General features: G+C 41.8%; 3 protein-coding genes across 3 annotated transcripts; all 3 read left to right on the top strand.

Annotated features, from left to right (window-relative positions):
* The first annotated feature begins 6,605 nt into the window (after nucleotides 1-6,605).
* LOC4350177 (zinc-finger homeodomain protein 4-like) lies at nucleotides 6,606-9,149 on the top strand. The gene has a single exon (NM_001423180.1). It carries the CDS (start codon nucleotides 7,023-7,025, stop codon nucleotides 8,274-8,276), a length of 1,254 nt encoding a protein of 417 aa, NP_001410109.1. The 5' UTR covers nucleotides 6,606-7,022; the 3' UTR covers nucleotides 8,277-9,149.
* Nucleotides 9,150-10,401: 1,252 nt separating this feature from the next.
* On the top strand, nucleotides 10,402-16,986 carry LOC136354135 (uncharacterized). Its single transcript, XM_066305816.1, has 9 exons — nucleotides 10,402-10,485; nucleotides 10,570-10,680; nucleotides 11,153-11,213; nucleotides 11,494-11,584; nucleotides 11,674-11,727; nucleotides 12,780-13,888; nucleotides 13,971-14,159; nucleotides 14,925-16,826; nucleotides 16,973-16,986. Exons 1-9 carry the CDS (start codon nucleotides 10,402-10,404, stop codon nucleotides 16,984-16,986), a joined length of 3,615 nt encoding a protein of 1,204 aa, XP_066161913.1.
* Nucleotides 16,987-17,200: 214 nt separating this feature from the next.
* LOC112936911 (uncharacterized) lies at nucleotides 17,201-19,434 on the top strand. The gene is made up of 9 exons (XM_066305815.1): nucleotides 17,201-17,344; nucleotides 17,435-17,708; nucleotides 17,798-17,900; nucleotides 18,046-18,182; nucleotides 18,268-18,346; nucleotides 18,450-18,570; nucleotides 18,663-18,817; nucleotides 18,904-19,337; nucleotides 19,427-19,434. Exons 1-9 carry the CDS (start codon nucleotides 17,201-17,203, stop codon nucleotides 19,432-19,434), a joined length of 1,455 nt encoding a protein of 484 aa, XP_066161912.1.
* Nucleotides 19,435-19,764: the final 330 nt, after the last annotated feature.

The following is a 19,764-nucleotide window of genomic DNA, read 5'->3' as shown; positions in this document are numbered from 1 at the left end:
AAAATTGTTATACACGTGCATCTAATGTTAAAAGCTATGTTTCTATTTTCTGAAAATCCTCACAAAGAGCGTGTCTTTAAGATTTTCCCGGCTCAAAACTGATGTGGTAGTGACAAATGTAGTGTAGTGGTAGAGCCTCTGGTAGTGGGGACGCCAACCTGGGTTTTGCAACCTAGGTTTTGAAAAATAAAATTTCCCTTCCAAGCAACGATCAAAGCGTGCTCCGCATGTGAAGTCATGTACTGTGTCCGGGAGTAGGGGGTTGGTTCTCAACTTAGTTAAATGACACGAACCATCTTAATCCACCAATTGAGTGTTTTTAGTCAGTCACAATTAGTTTACAGTTTTATGAACAACTTAGGTTGTGTTTGGCAGCCTGTGTTCCCAACTCTTCTCCCTCGTGTTCCGCGTGCACGTTTTTCAAACTGTTAAACGGTGTGTTTTTATAAAAAGTTTCTATATGAAAGTTGCTTAAAAAATCATATTAATCTATTTTTGAAAAAAAAGCTAATAATTAATTAATCACATGCTAATGGACCGCTCCGTTTTCCGTGTGCAGGAGATTTGTTCACGTCTCCTCCTAACGAACTCAACCTTATAAGAGGAATTAATGGTCAATAGTGGCCATCATAGAAATACTCCCGTACCATTTAGAGATGCCCTTTACAAAAAAAAAGTGTAGAATTATACATAATAAAAATCTAGCTACTACTTTGCATTGGCATTTAAACAAAATTTTGATACTAAAAAAATGAAAAAAAAAACCTCTACTCATCCAGCATTGCAGTAAATAATTAAAGATTCTGTATTAAAACTTTCCTTAAGTGCATACCACTGATGATCATTCATTTGAAGGTGTGACTATCAATGCACTCTATTTCCACCTGATCTCCCTCAATCTCTACACACCCAACTCACACAATCCTTGCTCATTTAATGGCATTAAATACACAAAGCCAAGGCAATCCCTGTGATCAATTCAATTTGGGGATAGCCATAGCTGGTTCTTTGGCCTGCAGAAGCATTTGGTTTGATCATCATGGCACTGCTACTGCATGCACCACACACACACACACAGAACACAACAATTGAGTGAGTCCGTTTGTTGCTTAGATATGTACACATGCCATGGGACTCATGAAGAGGTCCATGCATGAACTTTTTTCAGAGCGACGTGTGCAAAAACACATGCATCGCAATCACCGTCCTTGTTTTCATTTTTCTTGAAGATGCATCACGTAGGAGCATAAACAACTTTTTTTAATTACTAGTAACATGTATGTGCATTACAATGGACCTATACGATTGGGGATAGACTTGGGGTCCATATGACTTTGATGCGCCGGTGGTTGCGCTCTATGCAAGGTGAGGATGAGCGGATGGAAGACTGCTTAATTTTAAGTAGTATATGCTACGGTAAAAATAAGAGAAATAAATACTAGCAATATTAATTTGTACAATTTTAAAGATGGTATAAATATAGCATAAGGGGTAAGGTCCGGGTTGGTATGGGATTTTTAAAGTGTATAAGGAGAGTTCCATTACAACTTTATCATAAATTGATCATATTGAAACGTTGCATATTTTTGTCACAATAAACTACAGTCGCTAAAATATCTATGTTGAAATCTGTGGATTTATATGTTCAAATGTACAATTTGTATTACAATAGGCACAGGATAGAACTCACATATATTTAACTCGTACAATAACAGTTGCTTTTTACTCTAAGTATGGTAAGCAAGGTTGATAAAAATTAAATGCAACTTCTAAAACAGCTAAAACTCCACATGCATCGATATTGTCCCAACTCCAAGTCCCAAAACCTATGTAGCCCAAGTTAACCAAGGCCCAACCCGAACCCAAGCCCAAGTTAATTTGACTTTATAACTCAAAACATGTACTTCCTCCATTTCACAATGTAAGACTTTATAGCATTGTTCATATTCATATAGATGTTAATGAATCTAAACGCATATATATGTCTAGATTTATTAACATCTATATAAATGTGAGCAATGCTAGAAAGTCTTACAATATGAAATGGAAGGAGTATAAAATAAGCCATCTAGAAAACTACTGGCCCTAACTGAACTGGTGACGTGGCATAATAACTTACACTTCATTTGACGACTTGTTTTTCCAAGAAAAAGAGAAAGAACAGTTCAAACTCTTATAATTTGTTTTCCTTTAACTGAATATGCTCTTTTGGATGAAGTTCATACATCCACATCATAAATCCACCGTCCATTCCTAAATTTCGCAATAACAAGTTATACCAAAGTTGACTTTGACAGGTTCTCGATAATTACTCGTGACATGCAAAAATAAGACTTACTCCTCTGCCAAAATAGGCAATAGGCACTTCTCAGCATCTTAAAAGTGATTTTTCAAACGCTTAGGTACATAAACCCATTTTAACAAAATCAAGCCTCGGTTATCTAAAAATCTTTAGAAAATGTTTTTGAAAATGGTCTCAAACACATAAATTTAGTTTCCTTAATACTCAAAACAGTCAAACACAACTTAAAGATGAACAAATTAATGACCCAGTAAACATGAAAAAGGAGGCTGGCAAAAGGCACTCACAATGAAGTTTAAGTCAGAATAAAGCAGCTACATAGTGAAGAATAAAGTGATAAGGATGTGCAAAGATAAGAGGAAAAAACCAAGGAAAAAAAAAGGCAAGAATACACATAATTGCAGCTCCAGAGCTAGCTCAGCTAGGAATAAACCAGCTATACAAGGAGAAGGGAGGGAGAGCAAGGAAAAGGGTAGAGCAAAATAAAAAAACTAAAAAATCCTGAAAAAGCTAAGGATCCATGCATCTTTAATCTTTTGCCCTTGAGAGAGATATTCTTGGATCATCCAGCCTTATATTGTTCCAAAGATCATATCTAGGGTGAACATTCTTCAAAGATCTAGGGGACATTCAGTTGATAGAAAGAAAAAGGAGGGTGTCTTGTTTGTACCTTAAAGATCATTCTGTGTGCACTTTGCATGCTTAGCAACTTTTATATACTCACCACCAAAAGAAGTGATTAGGACCTTTCTCTCCCCACACACAATTCAAAAGGGAGGGAGAATCTAATTCCGAGGTGATAATAATTTAATCCGAATTGATTCCACCACATGTGTGCCCTAAGCACTGCAGCTTTGCTACCCCCTGCTGCTAAAGAAAGACTCAGCAATTTTTCTTTCTAGGCAGGGAGAATGTTGTGCAGTGTGAGGACAACACAACCTCACTACTCATCAGTAGCTCTCTTGATTCTAAGCATGCATCCATGCACAATTGCACACCCAACATCTAATTCAGAGACCACCAGAAAGAAAGAAAGAAAAAAAAAGTTTCAGGATCCAAAGCTTTGGGGTTAAGTGGGCCTGAGGACAGGTAGTAATATCTTTGCACACCCCAAGGTGAGCTGATCAGCTGATGCAGTAGGTGCCAAACTCAAAATCATGCATGCAAATGGCCAATGATACATAAGAATCTCTCTCTATCTCTCTATCTCATCTGATGACATCTTGTTGTACCTATATCCTAATTCCTAAATAACTAAACTAAGACTCTGGTTGGGGAGCCTTAAATTCTAAGAAACAACAGGCGGAAATCCAACTGGTAAGAATCTGGAGAAGCCAGGTAAAACCAGCTTATGACTTTTAGATCATTTTCTAGATTTTACAACTGTAACTTCTTATAATCTGAAAAAAAAAGCTGAACTATTTGAAAGAGTTTTTAATTGTGGGAGAAGTTGTAGCTGCCAAAAACTCCTCAAACATGCCTTGACAATAGGTGCGCATGTTAATTTAGTAATTATCACTTTAATCAGGGCAGTTTAATTTTATATTCACTTCATGATCTGACCAAAAGTGAAAGTTAGATAACTACTCCTGTCCCCTTAATCTGGTATAGTAGTATGTTCCATGGTTGCATGCATGCTAGGTTTGACAAAACTTGAGAGCCTGCAAAATTGCAATGCTGCTTCTGCTTCTGCTGGTGGTGCCCATTTCCAGGAAGCATTAGATGATTGGTTTATTGGTGTGGTCATGGGGTGTTATCATTAGGACATGCACTGTGGTCAACTCTTAGGGCACAATCATACTCAACCCCCCTCTCTGATACAGACAAACCCACTATATACTCCTCTGCAACAGTCTAATATAATACTGTTACTTTTGCTACTATAATAATTGGTGCCTAATTAAGCTGGGCATGGATTATCATTTTTTTAGTTTCTCAGTTAGCAGCAAATAAATGAGATGGATGTTTTTTTTTTTAGAAAAAAAGTTCAGTTAGCAGCAAGTAAATAATTATGTTTGTTTGTGGTTGGGAATTTTTACCGGTTAATTACGTGGCGTGTTTCAGACCACCAGAGATTGGGTATCTGTCTGGGTGTTGGCTTCTGTCTACAGGTTTGTCATGGTTTCTGTCCTGTTAACATCAAAGGCAACAGAAAAGTATGGGCATTTTGGGTTTCGCCATGGCTACTAGTATTTGCTACTAGTAGTAGATTACAGATCTATTTCCTACTATTATTAATTACATATGCTAGTGTCAGGGTTTCGTAAAAGAAATTATGTTTAAAATGATCTAAAAATATAGTAATATTTTCTTGGCTTAGTCTGTGTTTTTTTCCTCTCTTAATTTTCTATAATGGAAATCGTTACATTTCCAGCTATCTCTGAGTTTTGTTTCTGTTGGGGGATGAAAATTGGACATTATTTGGTTTAGTTGTTAACATTAACATTCACTCGTTTGGAATCCTGTTGTGCGAGTCTGACAGCTTAACTTCTAAGTTTGGCTAAAGATTTTGCACTTGTGATATGTTAAATGTGAGTTTTTTTATATAAATCTGAACTCTTGTTTTACTGTTACATGCATGATCCATCTGAACAATGTCAGCTTTCTATAATGCCAATAACTTTAGTTGAAATACGCAATTGTGTTTAATTTATGTACATATGTAGTGTAAACATGTATTACATCAGTTTATCTTGGTAGAGAAAAACATAAATAGATTAATTTACTCTGTGCATATATATATAGCAGTAGTTATGACCTGTGATCAAGTCATGAATGGCTCTCCGACAATAGAATTGATATATATTAGGACACTGCTTATGCATGCATGAGGAATAAATACACAGCACAAGAGTTTTGTGAATACATACATACAGCCCATAAGTGCATTAAGTTAAGTGTCAAACTCCATTTTTCTTTGTTATTATTTTAGTAATTTGCTTATCTCTTTCTCTCTCTATACCTGTATGGCTCTCTGTCCATCCTGACAAAAGAAATGAGAGAGAAGAGAAAAGACTATCATTTTTTTGCAGTTTAAAACAAAAGAAAATCACAGTGGAGGCATGCTCGTGCTGCTCCCTGACACACCACAGTCTCTCTCTCTCTCTCTCATTTCTCTCTCCCTCTGAATGAAGTAAGCTTGGATTCCTGATAGTGCAAGCAAAGCAAAGCACCAGACATATTGCCTAATTTCTCTCTTCTTTTTTTTTCATTTCACATTCTCACTCATCAGTGTCTCTTCTTCCATCTCTTCATCTCTTTTCTCTTGATTACAACAAGTACTACTTCTACACCACATGCAAGATGCAAGCACTGAAAAATATAAGCTCAGAACATCATCTCATCTCATCTCTCATCCTTCTTGCTCTAGCCTTTGCTGAGCTTCAGACTTTCAGTTTCCCCTACCTAGCTTGCTTTCTTCTTCATCCTCTCTAAGTTTACTCTCTCTCTCTCTAAGTTTACTCTCTCTCTCTCTAGATCTATGTCTAGCTAATAAGCTCCTCCATAACCATAAGTACATGTGAGCTCCAAGTTTCTTTTCTCTTGTTAATAATTTTTTTATGTCCTCCACTTGGGTTGTTGTTGGTGGAGGTAGTAGTAGAGTGCCCTAGCAATAGCCCCCTATAGCACCCTGGTCACTTCATTCACTCACTGCAATGGTGGTGGAAGCTGCAAAACACTGAACCCCTTGCCCCTTTCTTTGTCCTCTCTCCCTGATTACCCCCCTTGACACCACACCACAACAACAAGCTTGCCCCTTGCTAGCTTTTGGTCTCTTCCCTTCTCTCTCTCTCTCTCTCCTGTCTGTCTCTCATGCTCAAACAAGTTCAGGGAAGTGAAGAAAAAACATAGCTGTAGCTGTATGTGGTCTCACACACAAAAGAAAAAAAAACACAGAAACATCTGTGCATGCATGGGAGCTGAGCCTGATCTCCTCTTCCTCCTTCCTTAGCTTATAGTAGTAGCCATTGTTGCTGTGTCTGTCAAGGGGAGGAGAAGAGGTATGGATGTGTGTGTGTGTCTTTGTGTTGTCTGAAACTCTGAATATAATGTAGTGTTGTGTGTTTTGTGGGCTGGTCCATACAGTATACATACAAGGTAGTAGATAGATACATTTAGTCCACAGAGGGAAAAAAGGCTAGCACTCACAAGTGGTGGTGGCATTGTTGGTGTGTGGTAAAGTTGTAAAAACTTGCATTTATTCACCACAAGGCAAAAAAAGAAAAAACACAAGCTCACTGTTCATTTCATCCTTCCATCCACCAGGTACTAGTGATTAGCTGCTAGGTTAGGTTAAGCTTCTCCTTCCTTCCTTCCTTCTTCTTCTGATCTTGTTTTGCATGGGGAAGAGCCCAAGAAAGGAAGGAGAGAGCCTAGAAGAAACAATAAGCTTCTATCTATTTTATATTTACATACATGTTTATATATAAAGTAGTACTTTATTTGGTAGTGTAATTTAATTACATCTCCATCTTGGGGTTTTCAAGTAGTAGTAGTAGTAGTATATTGTTGATAAGGTCCCCAAGATCCCTCCCACAACACCACACCATGCACCTCTCTCAGCTTATTTAGCTTAGCTCCCCTTTTTGTTCTCCACTTCCTCTCTCTCTCTCCTCTCTTTGTTTAGTGGCTTGTGTTGAGAGTCCCAAGAAACACTGAATTTTGTTGCATCCTTGTGGGTTTTAGGTGACCATTGGCCTTTTCCCCCCTTTGATCTCTCATGGTTTCCATTCTGCAGCTGCAGACAAGAACAGAAGCATCACCAGCATCATCAGCATCAGCAGCAGCAACAAGGATCTTTGCAGTGAGGAGGCAGCAACAAGAACAAGAAGGAGAAGAGGAAGAGGAGGAGTTTGAGTTTCAAGAACGGATGGATCTCTCCGGGGCGCAAGGCGAGCTCCCGATCCCAATGCACGCCTCCGCCGCCGCGTCGCCATTCGCCGGCATGGGCGCGCACGGCGGCGCAGGCGGTGGACATGTCGTGGAGCTTCACCGCCATGAGCATGTGGGTAACAATGGGCAAGCGATGGCGATGGCGTCACCGCCGCCGACGAATGTTGCGGTGGCGGCGGAGCAGGAGGGCTCGCCGGTGGCGGGGAAGAAGCGGGGCGGCATGGCGGTGGTGGGTGGTGGTGGTGGGGTGGCGGTGAAGTACAGGGAGTGCTTGAAGAACCACGCGGCGGCCATCGGCGGCAACGCCACTGACGGGTGCGGCGAGTTCATGCCCAGCGGCGAGGAGGGCTCGCTGGAGGCGCTCAAGTGCTCGGCCTGCGGCTGCCACCGCAACTTCCACCGCAAGGAGGCCGACGACCTCGACGCCGACAGCTGCGCCGCCGCCCTCCGCGCCGCCGCCGGCCGCCACCACCACCTCCTCGGCCCCGCCCTGCCGCACCACCACCACAAGAACGGCGGCGGCCTCCTCGTCGCCGGCGGCGACCCCTACGGCGCCGCCTACGCCGCGGCGCGCGCGCTCCCGCCACCGCCGCCGCCGCCGCCGCACGGCCACCACCACCACCACCAGATCATCATGCCGCTCAACATGATCCACACGTCGGAGTCCGACGAGATGGACGTCAGCGGCGGCGGCGGCGGCGTGGGACGCGGCGGTGGGTCGTCGTCGTCGTCGAAGAAGCGGTTCCGCACCAAGTTCACGGCGGAGCAGAAGGCGCGGATGCTGGAGTTCGCGGAACGCGTGGGGTGGCGCCTCCAGAAGCTCGACGACGCCATGGTGCACCACTTCTGCCAGGAGATCGGCGTCAAGCGCCGCGTCCTCAAGGTCTGGATGCACAACAACAAGCACAACCTCGCCAAGAAGCCGCTCCCCTCCTCGCCGCCGCCGCCGCCGCAGATTCCTCCCATGTCCATGCCGCCCTCGCCGCCGCCGCCGCAGATTCCTCCCATGTCCATGCCGCCCTCGCCGCCGCCAATGCCGATGCCGATGCCACCGTCGCCGCCGCAGCTCAAGCTGGAGTGACCTAGCATTGCCATTTCACTGTTCCATCGAAGCAGAGAGAAAAGAGGAAAAAAAAAAACTTAAGTTATTTATCATCTTTTTTTTTCTTGGAATTTTTTTTCCTTTTGTCATAATGTAGGGGAGCAAGCATGAGATGAGGGGAGAACATGGATCATAGGTGAACTGAATTTTCGAAATTTTTTTTCTCTCTGAATTTCCTGAGCTTGATTTTTTTTTTCTTGTCAATTTTCTTGGTTGGTGTCTCTGACTTAAAGTCTAGCAAGTGCATGCTTGATGATCTGAGCATTGAGTTGTTATGGATCAGAGGGTGTATTAAAGAATTAATTTTATCTGACTCTTTTGTTTAATTCCTCTTCTATCATTTCTGAAAATGCCTGTGCCCTTGGACTAATGTGCATGTTGAGATGACAGAGATGATGATGATGCAAAATATACAAATCCCAAGCTTCTTCTCATGGAGTTGTATCTTTCAGGCTCACTGTTCATGACATGATTTTGGATGCATCCATCCATGCTTAATCTGCAGCATGCTGTCGGTGATGTTACTGTGGCCGTCATGTCTGATCATCTCACCAGCAAAATTAAAGGAGTCAAGACTGAAGAAATTAAGAAGGGAGTGTGATGACAGTGATACATGATTCAGAGAGAAAATTGCCCCCCATTTCTTGGAGCAATTTTTGTAAATACACACAAACACACACTCCTATATGGGAATTTGGCTTTGGTTTGGATTGGCCCAAACCAATCAATCATTCTTTGGGGGGGCCTTGTAGGAGTGCAGGGGGGCAGGGGAGCATGTGGCAAACGAATCAAAAATAAGTTTGGGCTGTTGTGGCTGGCTCTTAGGGGGAAAGAAATCAAATAAATTTAGTTAACATTGGATGGATGGATCATCCATCGCATTGCCATTTTTTTATCCAATTATATATGTTTTAGATCAAACGCCAACGGCCCGGCTTTTATAGAAAGCCAAAACGGCACCAGGTTATATATATGTAGAATCAGGCTCATGCACACATCCGCGAATGCGCCTTCAAAATTCAACAACATGAGGTTTCATCTAGAGATTTCTTAGAAAAGTAACCCATTTTTTTCCCATGTCGTACGTATCACATAGTCGCGGTTTGAATTTTGCAACCATTTTGGTTCGAATATTGTGAAACAACTAAACTTGACAACTTTTGAAGCATCAGGGCACTAGATACTCAGTTTCACCCGAAAAAAAACAAAGCATCAAAAATATTTTATGAATAAAACTTTTATATTCGTGTCCTTAAGTTAAAAGTCAATGCTAGAAAAATGAACTACCATGAAAATGAACTATAAAATTAAGTCTTAAAATTCAAATTTTAGCTATAGCCGATAAGCCAGCAAGAAGACAATACCACACCTTTGCTTCTATTTAGGGACATATTATATAAATTAATTACCAAAGGGAGTAGTATAAGGGTGTGTTTAGTTCACACCAAAATTGAAAGTTTGGTTGAAATTGGAACGATGTGATGGAAAGTTGAAAGTTTGTGTGTGTAGAAAAGTTTTGATGTGATAAAAAAGTTTGAAGTTTGAAGAAAAATTTTGCAACTAAACACGGCGTAAATTTCACAACGTGATATATAACTGCAGGTTTTGGGACAGTGAGTACCATGTCAAATGATGTGTGCTTGGGTTTTAGCAGCAACAGGGTGTAGCATAGCATGCATGCGTCTCCTGCTCTCAATCTTCTATATACAAACTCGCCGGAAATGGCTGCTCTGGGCGGCGATTTACGCTGTCGTGGCCCTTGCCGTTGCTTGGCACGTCATCCAGCCGGAGCCCAGCGGTGGATTTGGAGCGCGGTCGTTGCGCGCGTTCTCCGCCGTTGGATGACCATCGTGCGTCGGTGCGTTTGGCATGCCACATTTTCCTTTTTCTCGTCCGCTGGTTCTCTGCGTTGCGTCCGCCACGTGTTGTTCCCTGTGTGGTGGCCTCATTTGGTTGGTTTGTGTGCGGTGCATTGCACCGCGCGCAGGGTAGGGTGGGTGTCCTTGCCATTGTTTTCTCCGGTGTTATGCGTTGCGTGGTGCATTTCTTTGTTTTTTGAGGTAGCCATGGTCCACAGATTGCCTGTGGCTGCCGTGTGGGCCGCATGGCCTCTGCCTGTTCGTACCTAACGTGGAACAGGTCTATGCTGTTTGCCTTAGCTGCTGTGTCAGATTGCTTTGGTCGCTTGGTGCGCGTGTGCGCTGTGTCCATGGCACAGTTTCTCTCTGGCCGGTGGGTCTGCTTTATTCTGAACCTGTGTGTTACGGTCTAGGACCATATGCTGTTGGAGACCGCGCCTGTAGTGGGATTACTCTGTGATGGCTTCTCCGCTATTGGTGCGTTTGCGTGGGTTGTCAATATCAGGCATCGCTGTGGTCCTGGTGTATGCGCCCCGTTCCTCTGCGTCCTGGGCCATGTCCAATCCGCTTGGATGCTTGGTTCATTCGGCTTGGTCCATGCAGTCTTCTTCTTCTGCAGCCTATGCTGTTAGGCTGTGTTCGGCTCCATCCATTCCCAGCGCGCACAGTGAACACGGAAAACGGAGCGATCCATTAGCGCGTGATTAATTAAGTATTAGCTAAATTTTTTTTCAAAAATGGATTAATTTGATTTTTTAAGCAACTTTTGTATAGAAACTTTTTATAAAAAATTGCACCATATAGTAGTTTGAAAAGCGTGCACGGAGGAAAAGTACTGTGCGCGTTCCCAGCTCCCTCAGCCGAACACAGCTAATCTCTGGTCAGGTTTTCTTGGGTTGTAGCTAGGTGCGCTGCAATTATATCGCTGATAGGTGGGGCAGTGTCATTTCAGCTAGCCATTTGTTTGGTTCCTATTTGTGGGTGTTTGGTGTGCAGGTGTACATGATTGTTTGCTTCCTTGCTGCAGCTCGGCGGAGAACCCCTTCTATCTTTGTCTGTATATATTACTACTTGCGTTTCTCTTTCTTTCTTCCCTTCGGTTTCTCCTCCTCTCGTCGGTTTCTTCGCTCCACTGTTCTGTTCCTTGCTCGAGAAACTCCCACTCGTTTTGCTCCTGTTCAACTTTTCGTTATGGCGTGGTAAGGCCTGGATCAATGCGTGTGGTTCTCCTGTCCGTTCTGTCATTTGGGTTTTATGTTTGTTCTCTCTTGTTTGTTTGCTTATGACTGCGCGGCTGTTCTTGCTAGCATTGACCCTGCACCTTTTGTTCCATTTAGGGGAGGCGATCTGCATGGGCTGCAATGGACCTTTAAAGGTTCCTGATCATCTTCCATTGCACGTGTGCGGGCTGCTTCTAAGACCTAGCAGGTACTTTTGGTTGTTGCTGGTTTCATTGGCCTTGTGTTATGCTTTGCTTCCTACATTCTTATTCACTGATCATGCTCCGTTCTCTGCAGCTCTGTTCCGTCTTCTTCCTTGCCTCTGTTCACAGCTTGTGTGTTCGCTTCGTGGTGCGTTTTAGTGGATTCTGCCTGTCGACGAGCATATTCCTTGCTAAAGGTATTCCCGCGCTATTAATCTTTCTGTCCTTTATTTATGGTTGATTGGTTTAGTATTTTGTTTCTATTGCCTGCATTCATCGCTGTCTAAATCTGCATGTGGTTGCTCCAGAGCTTTCGGTCGTTTTATATTGTTCGTTCACTGTATCTGTGTGGTTTGAGCCACTTTTTTTGCCCGTGTTCTTTGCTTCATTCTTTTCTTGCCTCTGTAAAATTATGATGGCAGTTAGAAACGCATGCTATGGATAGAGTGCGTAGGGTACGTGCCAGCCGGCAGAGAAGGGCCACAAATGTTCTGTCCCAACAGAGTGCAATGCATATAGAACATGCTATCGTTCCGCTAGGGCAGCCCCATCAGGAAAGTCGGTGCAAGAGGAAATGTTCGTTGATGGATTTTGCACCTCAGCTGGCAAAGTTAAATAGGCAAAGGCGTTCCCTCCTGCATTCAAAGATGGATCCGTCCGTTCCTTTGGCCAATGTGGATGGTATGCTCTTTTTGTTGTCTGTGATGGTAGGCTTGTTTTTTTTCGTGCAGTTTAGGTTCATAGGCCGTTTTACTGTCTTTGTTCGCAGCAAATCGCACTGCACGAGCCAACGGTAGTTCCTCCCGGACAGACAAGGAGTATATCCGATTGCTAAAGGGTTCGGCCGCTGTTCTGAATACGTGCACGTAATGTATTATTTTTTTACACGAGACTATTTTTGACATTGTCCAGCGCTTTTGTGGCAGCATCATACCCAGACAAATCATACTATGGCCCTCCGACGTATGAATGCCCGTATTGTCGTGCCATGTTCTGGTACCAGGAGAGGGTCAAGAGTGCATCTGCTATTTCAAAAAGAAAAATAATTTACAATCTATGTTGCAAAGGAGGACGCATACAATTGCCAAAACTGCGTGCCCCTCCTGAGCCACTAGCATCATTATTGAACTATAATGGTGATGCACGTTCGAAAAATTTTTTGAGGCAAATACGATCGTATAATTCGATGTTTGCTTTCAGCTCAATGGGTGCAGCTATTGATAAATCGATTAACACTGGAAATGCACCTTATGTATTCAAGATCAATGGAGTTGTGCACCATAGGATTGGTACTCTTGTGCCATCCTGTGGCTCACCTCCCAAATTTGCGCAATTATATGTGTATGATCCAGAAAATGAATTACAAAACCGATTAAATATATTTGAAAACGACGGTGATAATTCAGATAAAGCAGATCCTGAGATAATTCGTGCCCTATCATCGATGCTTGATGCTGAAAATACTCTTGTCCAGAGCTTTAGGTATGCTAGAGAACGTGTTATTCAGCATGGCAATCAGCAAGTGACACTTCGCCTTTTAGGTTGCAATGCAAAAGACGATGTGCAATACAATTTACCAACGAACAGTGAAATAGCTGCTATTATAGTAGGTGATTTTTCTGCGAAAGAATACAAATTTGATGTGCTTGTCTACGATAAAGGTCGTGGCCTGCGCCAGATTTCTCCCTTGCATCCATCTTATATGGCATTGCAATATCCTTTGTTATTTCCATATGGTGAACGCGGATTCCATTTAGGCATTAAATACAGTAACTATGATGGAATTGGCAAAAAGTATGTCACGATGCCAGAATATTATAGATATGAAATGCATTACAGACTAAATGAATCAAATCCTTTCACATGCTATGGTCGCTTGAGCGATCAAATCGATGTTGATATATTTTCTACTATTGAAACAAATAGGCTACAGTACTTCATCGATCATCAAAAAGAGCTGCGCTCTGAGTCTGTAGATGGAATTGTTGATGCGATTGATAAAGGTGTCACTGATGGAGATTCAGTTGGCAAGCGTGTCATACTTCCTGCTAGCTTCACTGGAGGAAGAAGATATATGGTCATGAATTATCAAGATGCGATGGCAATATGTCGTGTCTATGGGCCTCCTGACCTTTTTGTCACATACACATGTAATTCCAAATGGCAAGAAATTGCAGATGCGATTCGATTTGAGCCTGGCCAACAACCATCTGATAGAGCTGATATTATTGTGCGTGTGTTTAACATGAAAGTTAATGAATTTATAACTGATATTAGGGAAGGCAGAACTTTTGGTAAAGTTCTTGCAGGTATGGTCACAATTTTGTTAGTTTATAGCGTATTAAGGCCATTGGTGTGGCACTCATCAACCTTTGTTCTTAATGATTACAGTGTTGTACACTGTTGAATTCCAGAAGCGTGGCCTTCCACACATACATTGCTTAGTTTGGCTTGCTGCTGCCACTGCCGATGTCTCAGCCTCTATAATAGATGGGTTTATCTGTGCTGAAATACCTGACTATGACACCGACCGGCTAGGATATGAATTGGTTAGCGAGTTTATGATGCATGGTCCTTGCGGTGATGCGAACAAGAAGTGTCCTTGTATGAAAAACGATAAATGTTCAAAACATTATCCTAAAGATTTCCAAGATGAAACCATTGTTGATGAATCTGGGTTTACAATCTATAGACGAAGAAATGATGGACGATCTATCATGAAGAATGGGATCCTTTTAGACAATAGATCAGTTGTACCCTACAACATGGCTTTACTGAAAAAATATGAGGCACACATAAATATTGAGTGGTGTAACAAATCAAATTTGATAAAGTATTTATTTAAATATATTACAAAAGGCCATGACCGAGCTAGGATCTATTTTGAAACAACAGGAAAAACACAAAATGCATCACCAAATCATGACCTTGCTCCACGCAATGAAATATTAGAATACATGGATGCAAGATTTCTCTCAACCTGTGAGGCACTTCATCGATTATTTGAATTTGATATACATTATAGAGTGCCACCTGTTGAGCGATTGGTTGTCCATCTGCCTGGGAAAAACTTTGTGAGATACGAGAAGGGAGCTGACCTACGGGCAGTCCTTGAGAGTCCTGGTGCAAAACGGTCTATGCTTACTGAATGGTTTGAAACTAACAAAAAAAATTCTAAGGCCCATTCATTGACATACTGTGAGTTTCCTAAGGAATGGACATGGGAGCCATCATCTAAAACTTGGCACGAGCGAACACCTGCTCCTAAAATTGGCAGAATTTATTATGTGCATCCAACTGCGGGCGAGCTTTACTATCTTAGGATGTTGTTAATGATTGTCAAAGGTGCTCAAAGCTATGCTGATGTTCGCACATACGATGGTGTTGTTTATGGCACGTATAGAGAGGCATGTGAGGCACGAGGGCTTCTTGAAGGAGATAATGAATGGCATCTCCTTTTTGATGAGGCCATAGTGACTGCGTCTTCAGCGCAGCTTAGACAACTTTTTGTGACAGTCCTTCTTTACTGTTCTGTGGGTGATGTTCGTTCATTGTTTGATAAATATTGGCTATACATGACTGATGACATACATAACAGGCTAAAAAAGGCCCTTGACAATCCACACTGTGTGATTCCACATGACCACTTGCTTAACATGCTACTACATGAGCTTATTGCTGTATTTGCAAATAGCGGTGGTAATATCAAAGATTTTAACCTGCCACATCCATCATCTGTTCCACATGTTCTTGGTACTAATAGATTAATCGATGAAGAAATCACAATTGACCCACTTATGCTTGCTATGCATGCAGACTCTTTCGTACAGCAGTTGAATAATGACCAGATAACTGTTTTTAACACTATTTGTTCTCGTGCTATCGCTAATGAACCTGGTTTCTTTTTTGTGTCTGGTCATGGTGGAACTGGCAAGACATTTCTCTGGAATACAATAATTGCAAAACTTAGATCACAAAACAAGATTGTTCTTGCTGTCGCTTCATCAGGGGTAGCATCTCTCCTATTGCCTAGAGGTAGGACAGCTCATTCTCGGTTTAAAATACCAATTGACATTGATGAAACAAGCATCTGTAATATAAAACGAGGCACAATGCTTGCTGAGCTTTTAGCTGAAACTGCATTGATCATATGGGATGAGGCTCCAATGACACATAGGCGATGCTTTGAAGCATTAGATCGAACGCTACGAGATATTTTATCAGAGACATGCCCTTCAAATTCTATTATACCTTTTGGAGGAAAGCCTATTGTCCTAGGTGGTGATTTCAAACAAATACTCCCAGTTATTCCTAAAGGATCCCGTCAGGCTATAATCAATGCATCTATCACGAACTCAGAACTATGGAAACATGTAGCGCTACTCAGCCTGAATATAAACATGAGATTACTCAATCCAATGTTACCAGACAATCAAAAAAAAGAATTGCATGATTTTAGTCAATGGGTTTTAGCTATAGGCAATGGCACTTTACCTATGACAGCAAAGGAAGGTGAGAATTATCCTGCATGGATCACAATTCCTGATGATTTACTTGTTATGACTAGCGGTGACAAAATAGCTGCTATTGTTCATGAGGTTTACTCAGATTTCCTTACGTGCTACAGAGACATTGAATATCTGGCTTCTCGTGCAATTGTTTGTCCTACTAATACAACGGTTGATGAAATAAACGATTATATTATTGGTTTAGTGCCAGGAGATTCTAGAGTATACCTAAGCTGTGATACCATATCAAAAAGCTCTGAGCAAATTCCAGATTTCGATCTGTTATACCCCCCAGAGTTTCTGAATTCAATAAATGCTACTAACTTTCCAACGCATAAACTTGTTCTTAAAGAAGGTGTTGTCGTAATGCTGCTACGAAATCTTAATCAATCAATTGGGTTATGCAATGGAACAAGGCTATTAGTCACAGTTTTAGGAGACAGAATTTTACAGTGTATAGTACTGACTGGATCAAACATTGGTGAAACTGTTTACATACCTCGAATCACACTTGGCACCACAAAGATGAAATGGCCTTTTACACTGCAGAGAAGGCAGTTCCCTGTTCGAGTTTGCTATTCAATGACCATCAATAAAAGCCAAGGTCAAACACTCCAGCGGGTTGGCGTATATCTTAGGAAGCCTGTCTTCACACATGGGCAATTATACGTTGCTATTTCAAGAGTAACAAGCCGATCAGGGCTAAAAATATTAATTGAAAATGATGATGGATCATGTGGTACACAGACAAAAAATATAGTTTACTCTGAAGTGCTCAGTGCTACAGTCCAAGCGGTGATTTCCCGCACGTTATATCTTTTTTTTTTGCTTTTCATCACTTCGTTGTATTTTCAGCAGAGTAATGTGCATGTGTTACTATTGCAGGCTCCGCCGCTTGATGCTTGAAATTTTTGACCACAGTAATACCCAAATTTGTACATATATTTTGGAATAAATGTCTTTCAGCCTCAAGTACTATAGACTATGTGTATGGTACATAGTATATTGCCTTTTGTCATGTATAGTATCCTGCCAAGCAATCTTTTGACTGTTATATCTTATCCAACCATTTTACCCATTCTAAAATAGTTCTATGCTCATTGCAGGTCCAAGATGGCACATGTGCTCATTTCACAGCTGTCCTGTGGAGACTTAAACACAAGGATCCTTGCAAGAGTTTCTAGGTTATGGGATTTCTGCGATCTCAACGGCAGTGGCAATATTTTCCACACTGATCTTGTGCTGCTCGATCAGATGGTAATGATGTGACTATGACATTTATTCATCGATGCCTATTAGGCTATAGTGCCAACTCTCTTGATAACATTATTTACTTTAAAAATGCAGGGAAACAGCATTCACGCTCAGATTTATCCACCTGCAATTGACAGCCTGAGGCCTTTGCTTAAGGAACAAAAGGTTTACTATATTGACTCCTTTACTGTGAGGTATGCGAATAGGACATACAGGCCAGTCGACAATAGCCTAATGATTGTGTTCAGTAAATGGACAACATTTGAAGAATACATTGAGCCCGCTGCTGATTTCCCTGGCATAACTTTTTCATTGACACCATTCAGTGATATCCCCAATTTAGTGGACAAGACCATCTTCTATGTTGGTAATGAGATTCTTCTACACAGCTATATTTGTTGTATCAATAATCCATACTATCTCATCATTAATTAGGCTTATATGGCATGCAACCAGATGTCATGGGTGTCATCACTGAGGTTGGTTCGCCAACCGTTGTGCGGCCGAAGTCAAGGAATGCTGATAGCTTAAAAAGAACAATACAGATATGTGATGCAAGGTGTCTTTGCTCAGACTGAATATCCCTATGTTTAATTGCAATTTTTACCTTTTCCTTTGATGCATGCATAGATTCTTAGTACGCTGCTGCTTTCTTAAATTACACTCACACTGTTTCCTTTTTTCTATTCATGGAAAAACAATAGCAATTCAACAATGCCTGTTACACTCTGGGGAGAAAGGGCTGATGCTTTTGACGCTAATAGTGTATACAATGCTGGCCAAACTCAGGCCCAAGTTATTGTCTTTGTTGGGACACTTGTCAAAGATTACACAGGATTAGGTTCGTTTTCACTACGCATTTTCACTTCTATGTTGTTTATTCTAGCCATCTAACGCTATGCTTTTATTTGGTTCATGCTATACAGGTCTTACAGTGACTGGTAGTTCGCCGTGCAAATGGTATCTAAACCTTGATATTCCTGAAGTGCTAGAACTCAAAGAGAGGTGAGGCTGCCTACTTGAACTCATGTTTATAATCCATTGCCATGATGTGTTCTCACTCCTTGTGAAACAGTTAGTTAACTTTCAACGTGATATAACTATGTAGCTTCAGTGCAAACTTTCGTCCAGTCAGCTGGGTTGATAACCCAGCAACAGGTTACAACCAGGACACTGCAGAGGAAAAAACTATTCAAGAAATACTTGCCCTCAATCCTCACAAGAACAGGGTACCTCCTTGCCAGTTTTTTGTTCAATACATCGCTGCACATTTTCTCACTTTCAATAATAGTGATATCATTTCTGTTCTTTGCTTTTTCAGAGTACACGTTTCATTGTCAATGTCACTGTTAGGAGGATATGCAGCGAAAATTCCTGGTGGTACAATTCATGCCGATTATGCTATAGAACTTCTAAGCCATACGGTTCTAGCTACAAATGCTCAAGCTGTTCTAACATAGGAATACCAGATCCAAGGTTCATACCACACCTCATTCCAGATTTTTCCATGCTTACTAATTGTGCTGCACACATTAATATACACATGTATATTACCCATGTAGATATAAAGTAGTGCTCATCGCCGGTGATGCCAGCTCCAATGCTACATTTATCCTTTTTGGAAGAGTTGCACACCGCCTCATAAAAAAATCAGTGGAATCTCTGATTGAGGACAATCCACCAGATAGTGATTACATTCCAGCTGAGATCGCAGCGCTTGTTGATAGCACATTTACATGGAATGTCAGCTTTACACGTGATACTGTCAAAAGAAGCCAAGAATCTCTCCAGGTTAACAGCATTGTTTCCTCTGGCCCTTCAAATGAGCCACTGCTGCTTATGCCACCGGGTTCTTCCCAGGAACCATCAGCTATTGCATCCGCAAGCTCCAGCAGTTCTGTCCAAACAGGGCCCCAGCAAAGCCAAACAAGCTCTGAATCACAACAGCTCGTCCAGCAAGGGCACAGCACTTCAACCCCAACAAAGTCACCTATTGGTACTCCCACACAGAGCACACCAACCAGCAAACCAAGTTCTTCAACACCAGGGAAAAAAAACATCGTTGTTTCAATGTGCCACATGCAGCCTCTTAGCACCAATGTTGACACTGCTATTAAGGTACAACACTTGTCATTACCTTTCCTGCCCATATTGTTCTTCCTGCCACCCTATTTAGGTTTTCACCCCATACATAATCTTGCAAGGCCAATCGTTGTGCGCAGGATGAGGTCAAACATCCAGAGCATGCTCCTGAAACAACTGTTGTCACTAATTCTCCTGAGTCCAAGGTATTCCTGCTTTTCTTTCCTTTAAGCTTAGACCTAACCACCTAAACATTCTTTGTTCTACAAGGCAAAACAAACAGCTAAACATGCAGAGGACATTCCGCAAACAGCCGCAACATCAGCTACTACAGCCACAGC

This window comes from Oryza sativa, chromosome 11 (assembly GCF_034140825.1).
Source record: "Oryza sativa Japonica Group chromosome 11, ASM3414082v1".
In the NCBI taxonomy this organism is placed as follows: domain Eukaryota; kingdom Viridiplantae; phylum Streptophyta; class Magnoliopsida; order Poales; family Poaceae; genus Oryza; species Oryza sativa.
This window is presented reverse-complemented; position numbering and strand designations above follow the sequence as displayed.

What these genes read in the sequence shown, in the direction of transcription:
- LOC4350177 (NM_001423180.1), top strand. Translation starts at nt 7,023, where the DNA reads ATGGTTTCCATTCTGCAGCTGCAGACAAGAACAGAAGCATCACCAGCA.
- LOC136354135 (XM_066305816.1), top strand. Translation starts at nt 10,402, where the DNA reads ATGGCCTCTGCCTGTTCGTACCTAACGTGGAACAGGTCTATGCTGTTT. An exon ending in GGCATCGCTGTGGTCCTGGT is followed by an intron (nt 10,681 to 11,152) that starts GTATGCGCCCCG and finishes TTTGGTGTGCAG; the next exon opens with GTGTACATGATTGTTTGCTT. An exon ending in TATGATGCATGGTCCTTGCG is followed by an intron (nt 14,160 to 14,924) that starts GTGATGCGAACA and finishes TGATTGTCAAAG; the next exon opens with GTGCTCAAAGCTATGCTGAT.
- LOC112936911 (XM_066305815.1), top strand. Translation starts at nt 17,201, where the DNA reads ATGGCACATGTGCTCATTTCACAGCTGTCCTGTGGAGACTTAAACACA. An exon ending in CAAGACCATCTTCTATGTTG is followed by an intron (nt 17,709 to 17,797) that starts GTAATGAGATTC and finishes GCATGCAACCAG; the next exon opens with ATGTCATGGGTGTCATCACT. An exon ending in ATACAGATATGTGATGCAAG is followed by an intron (nt 17,901 to 18,045) that starts GTGTCTTTGCTC and finishes GAAAAACAATAG; the next exon opens with CAATTCAACAATGCCTGTTA.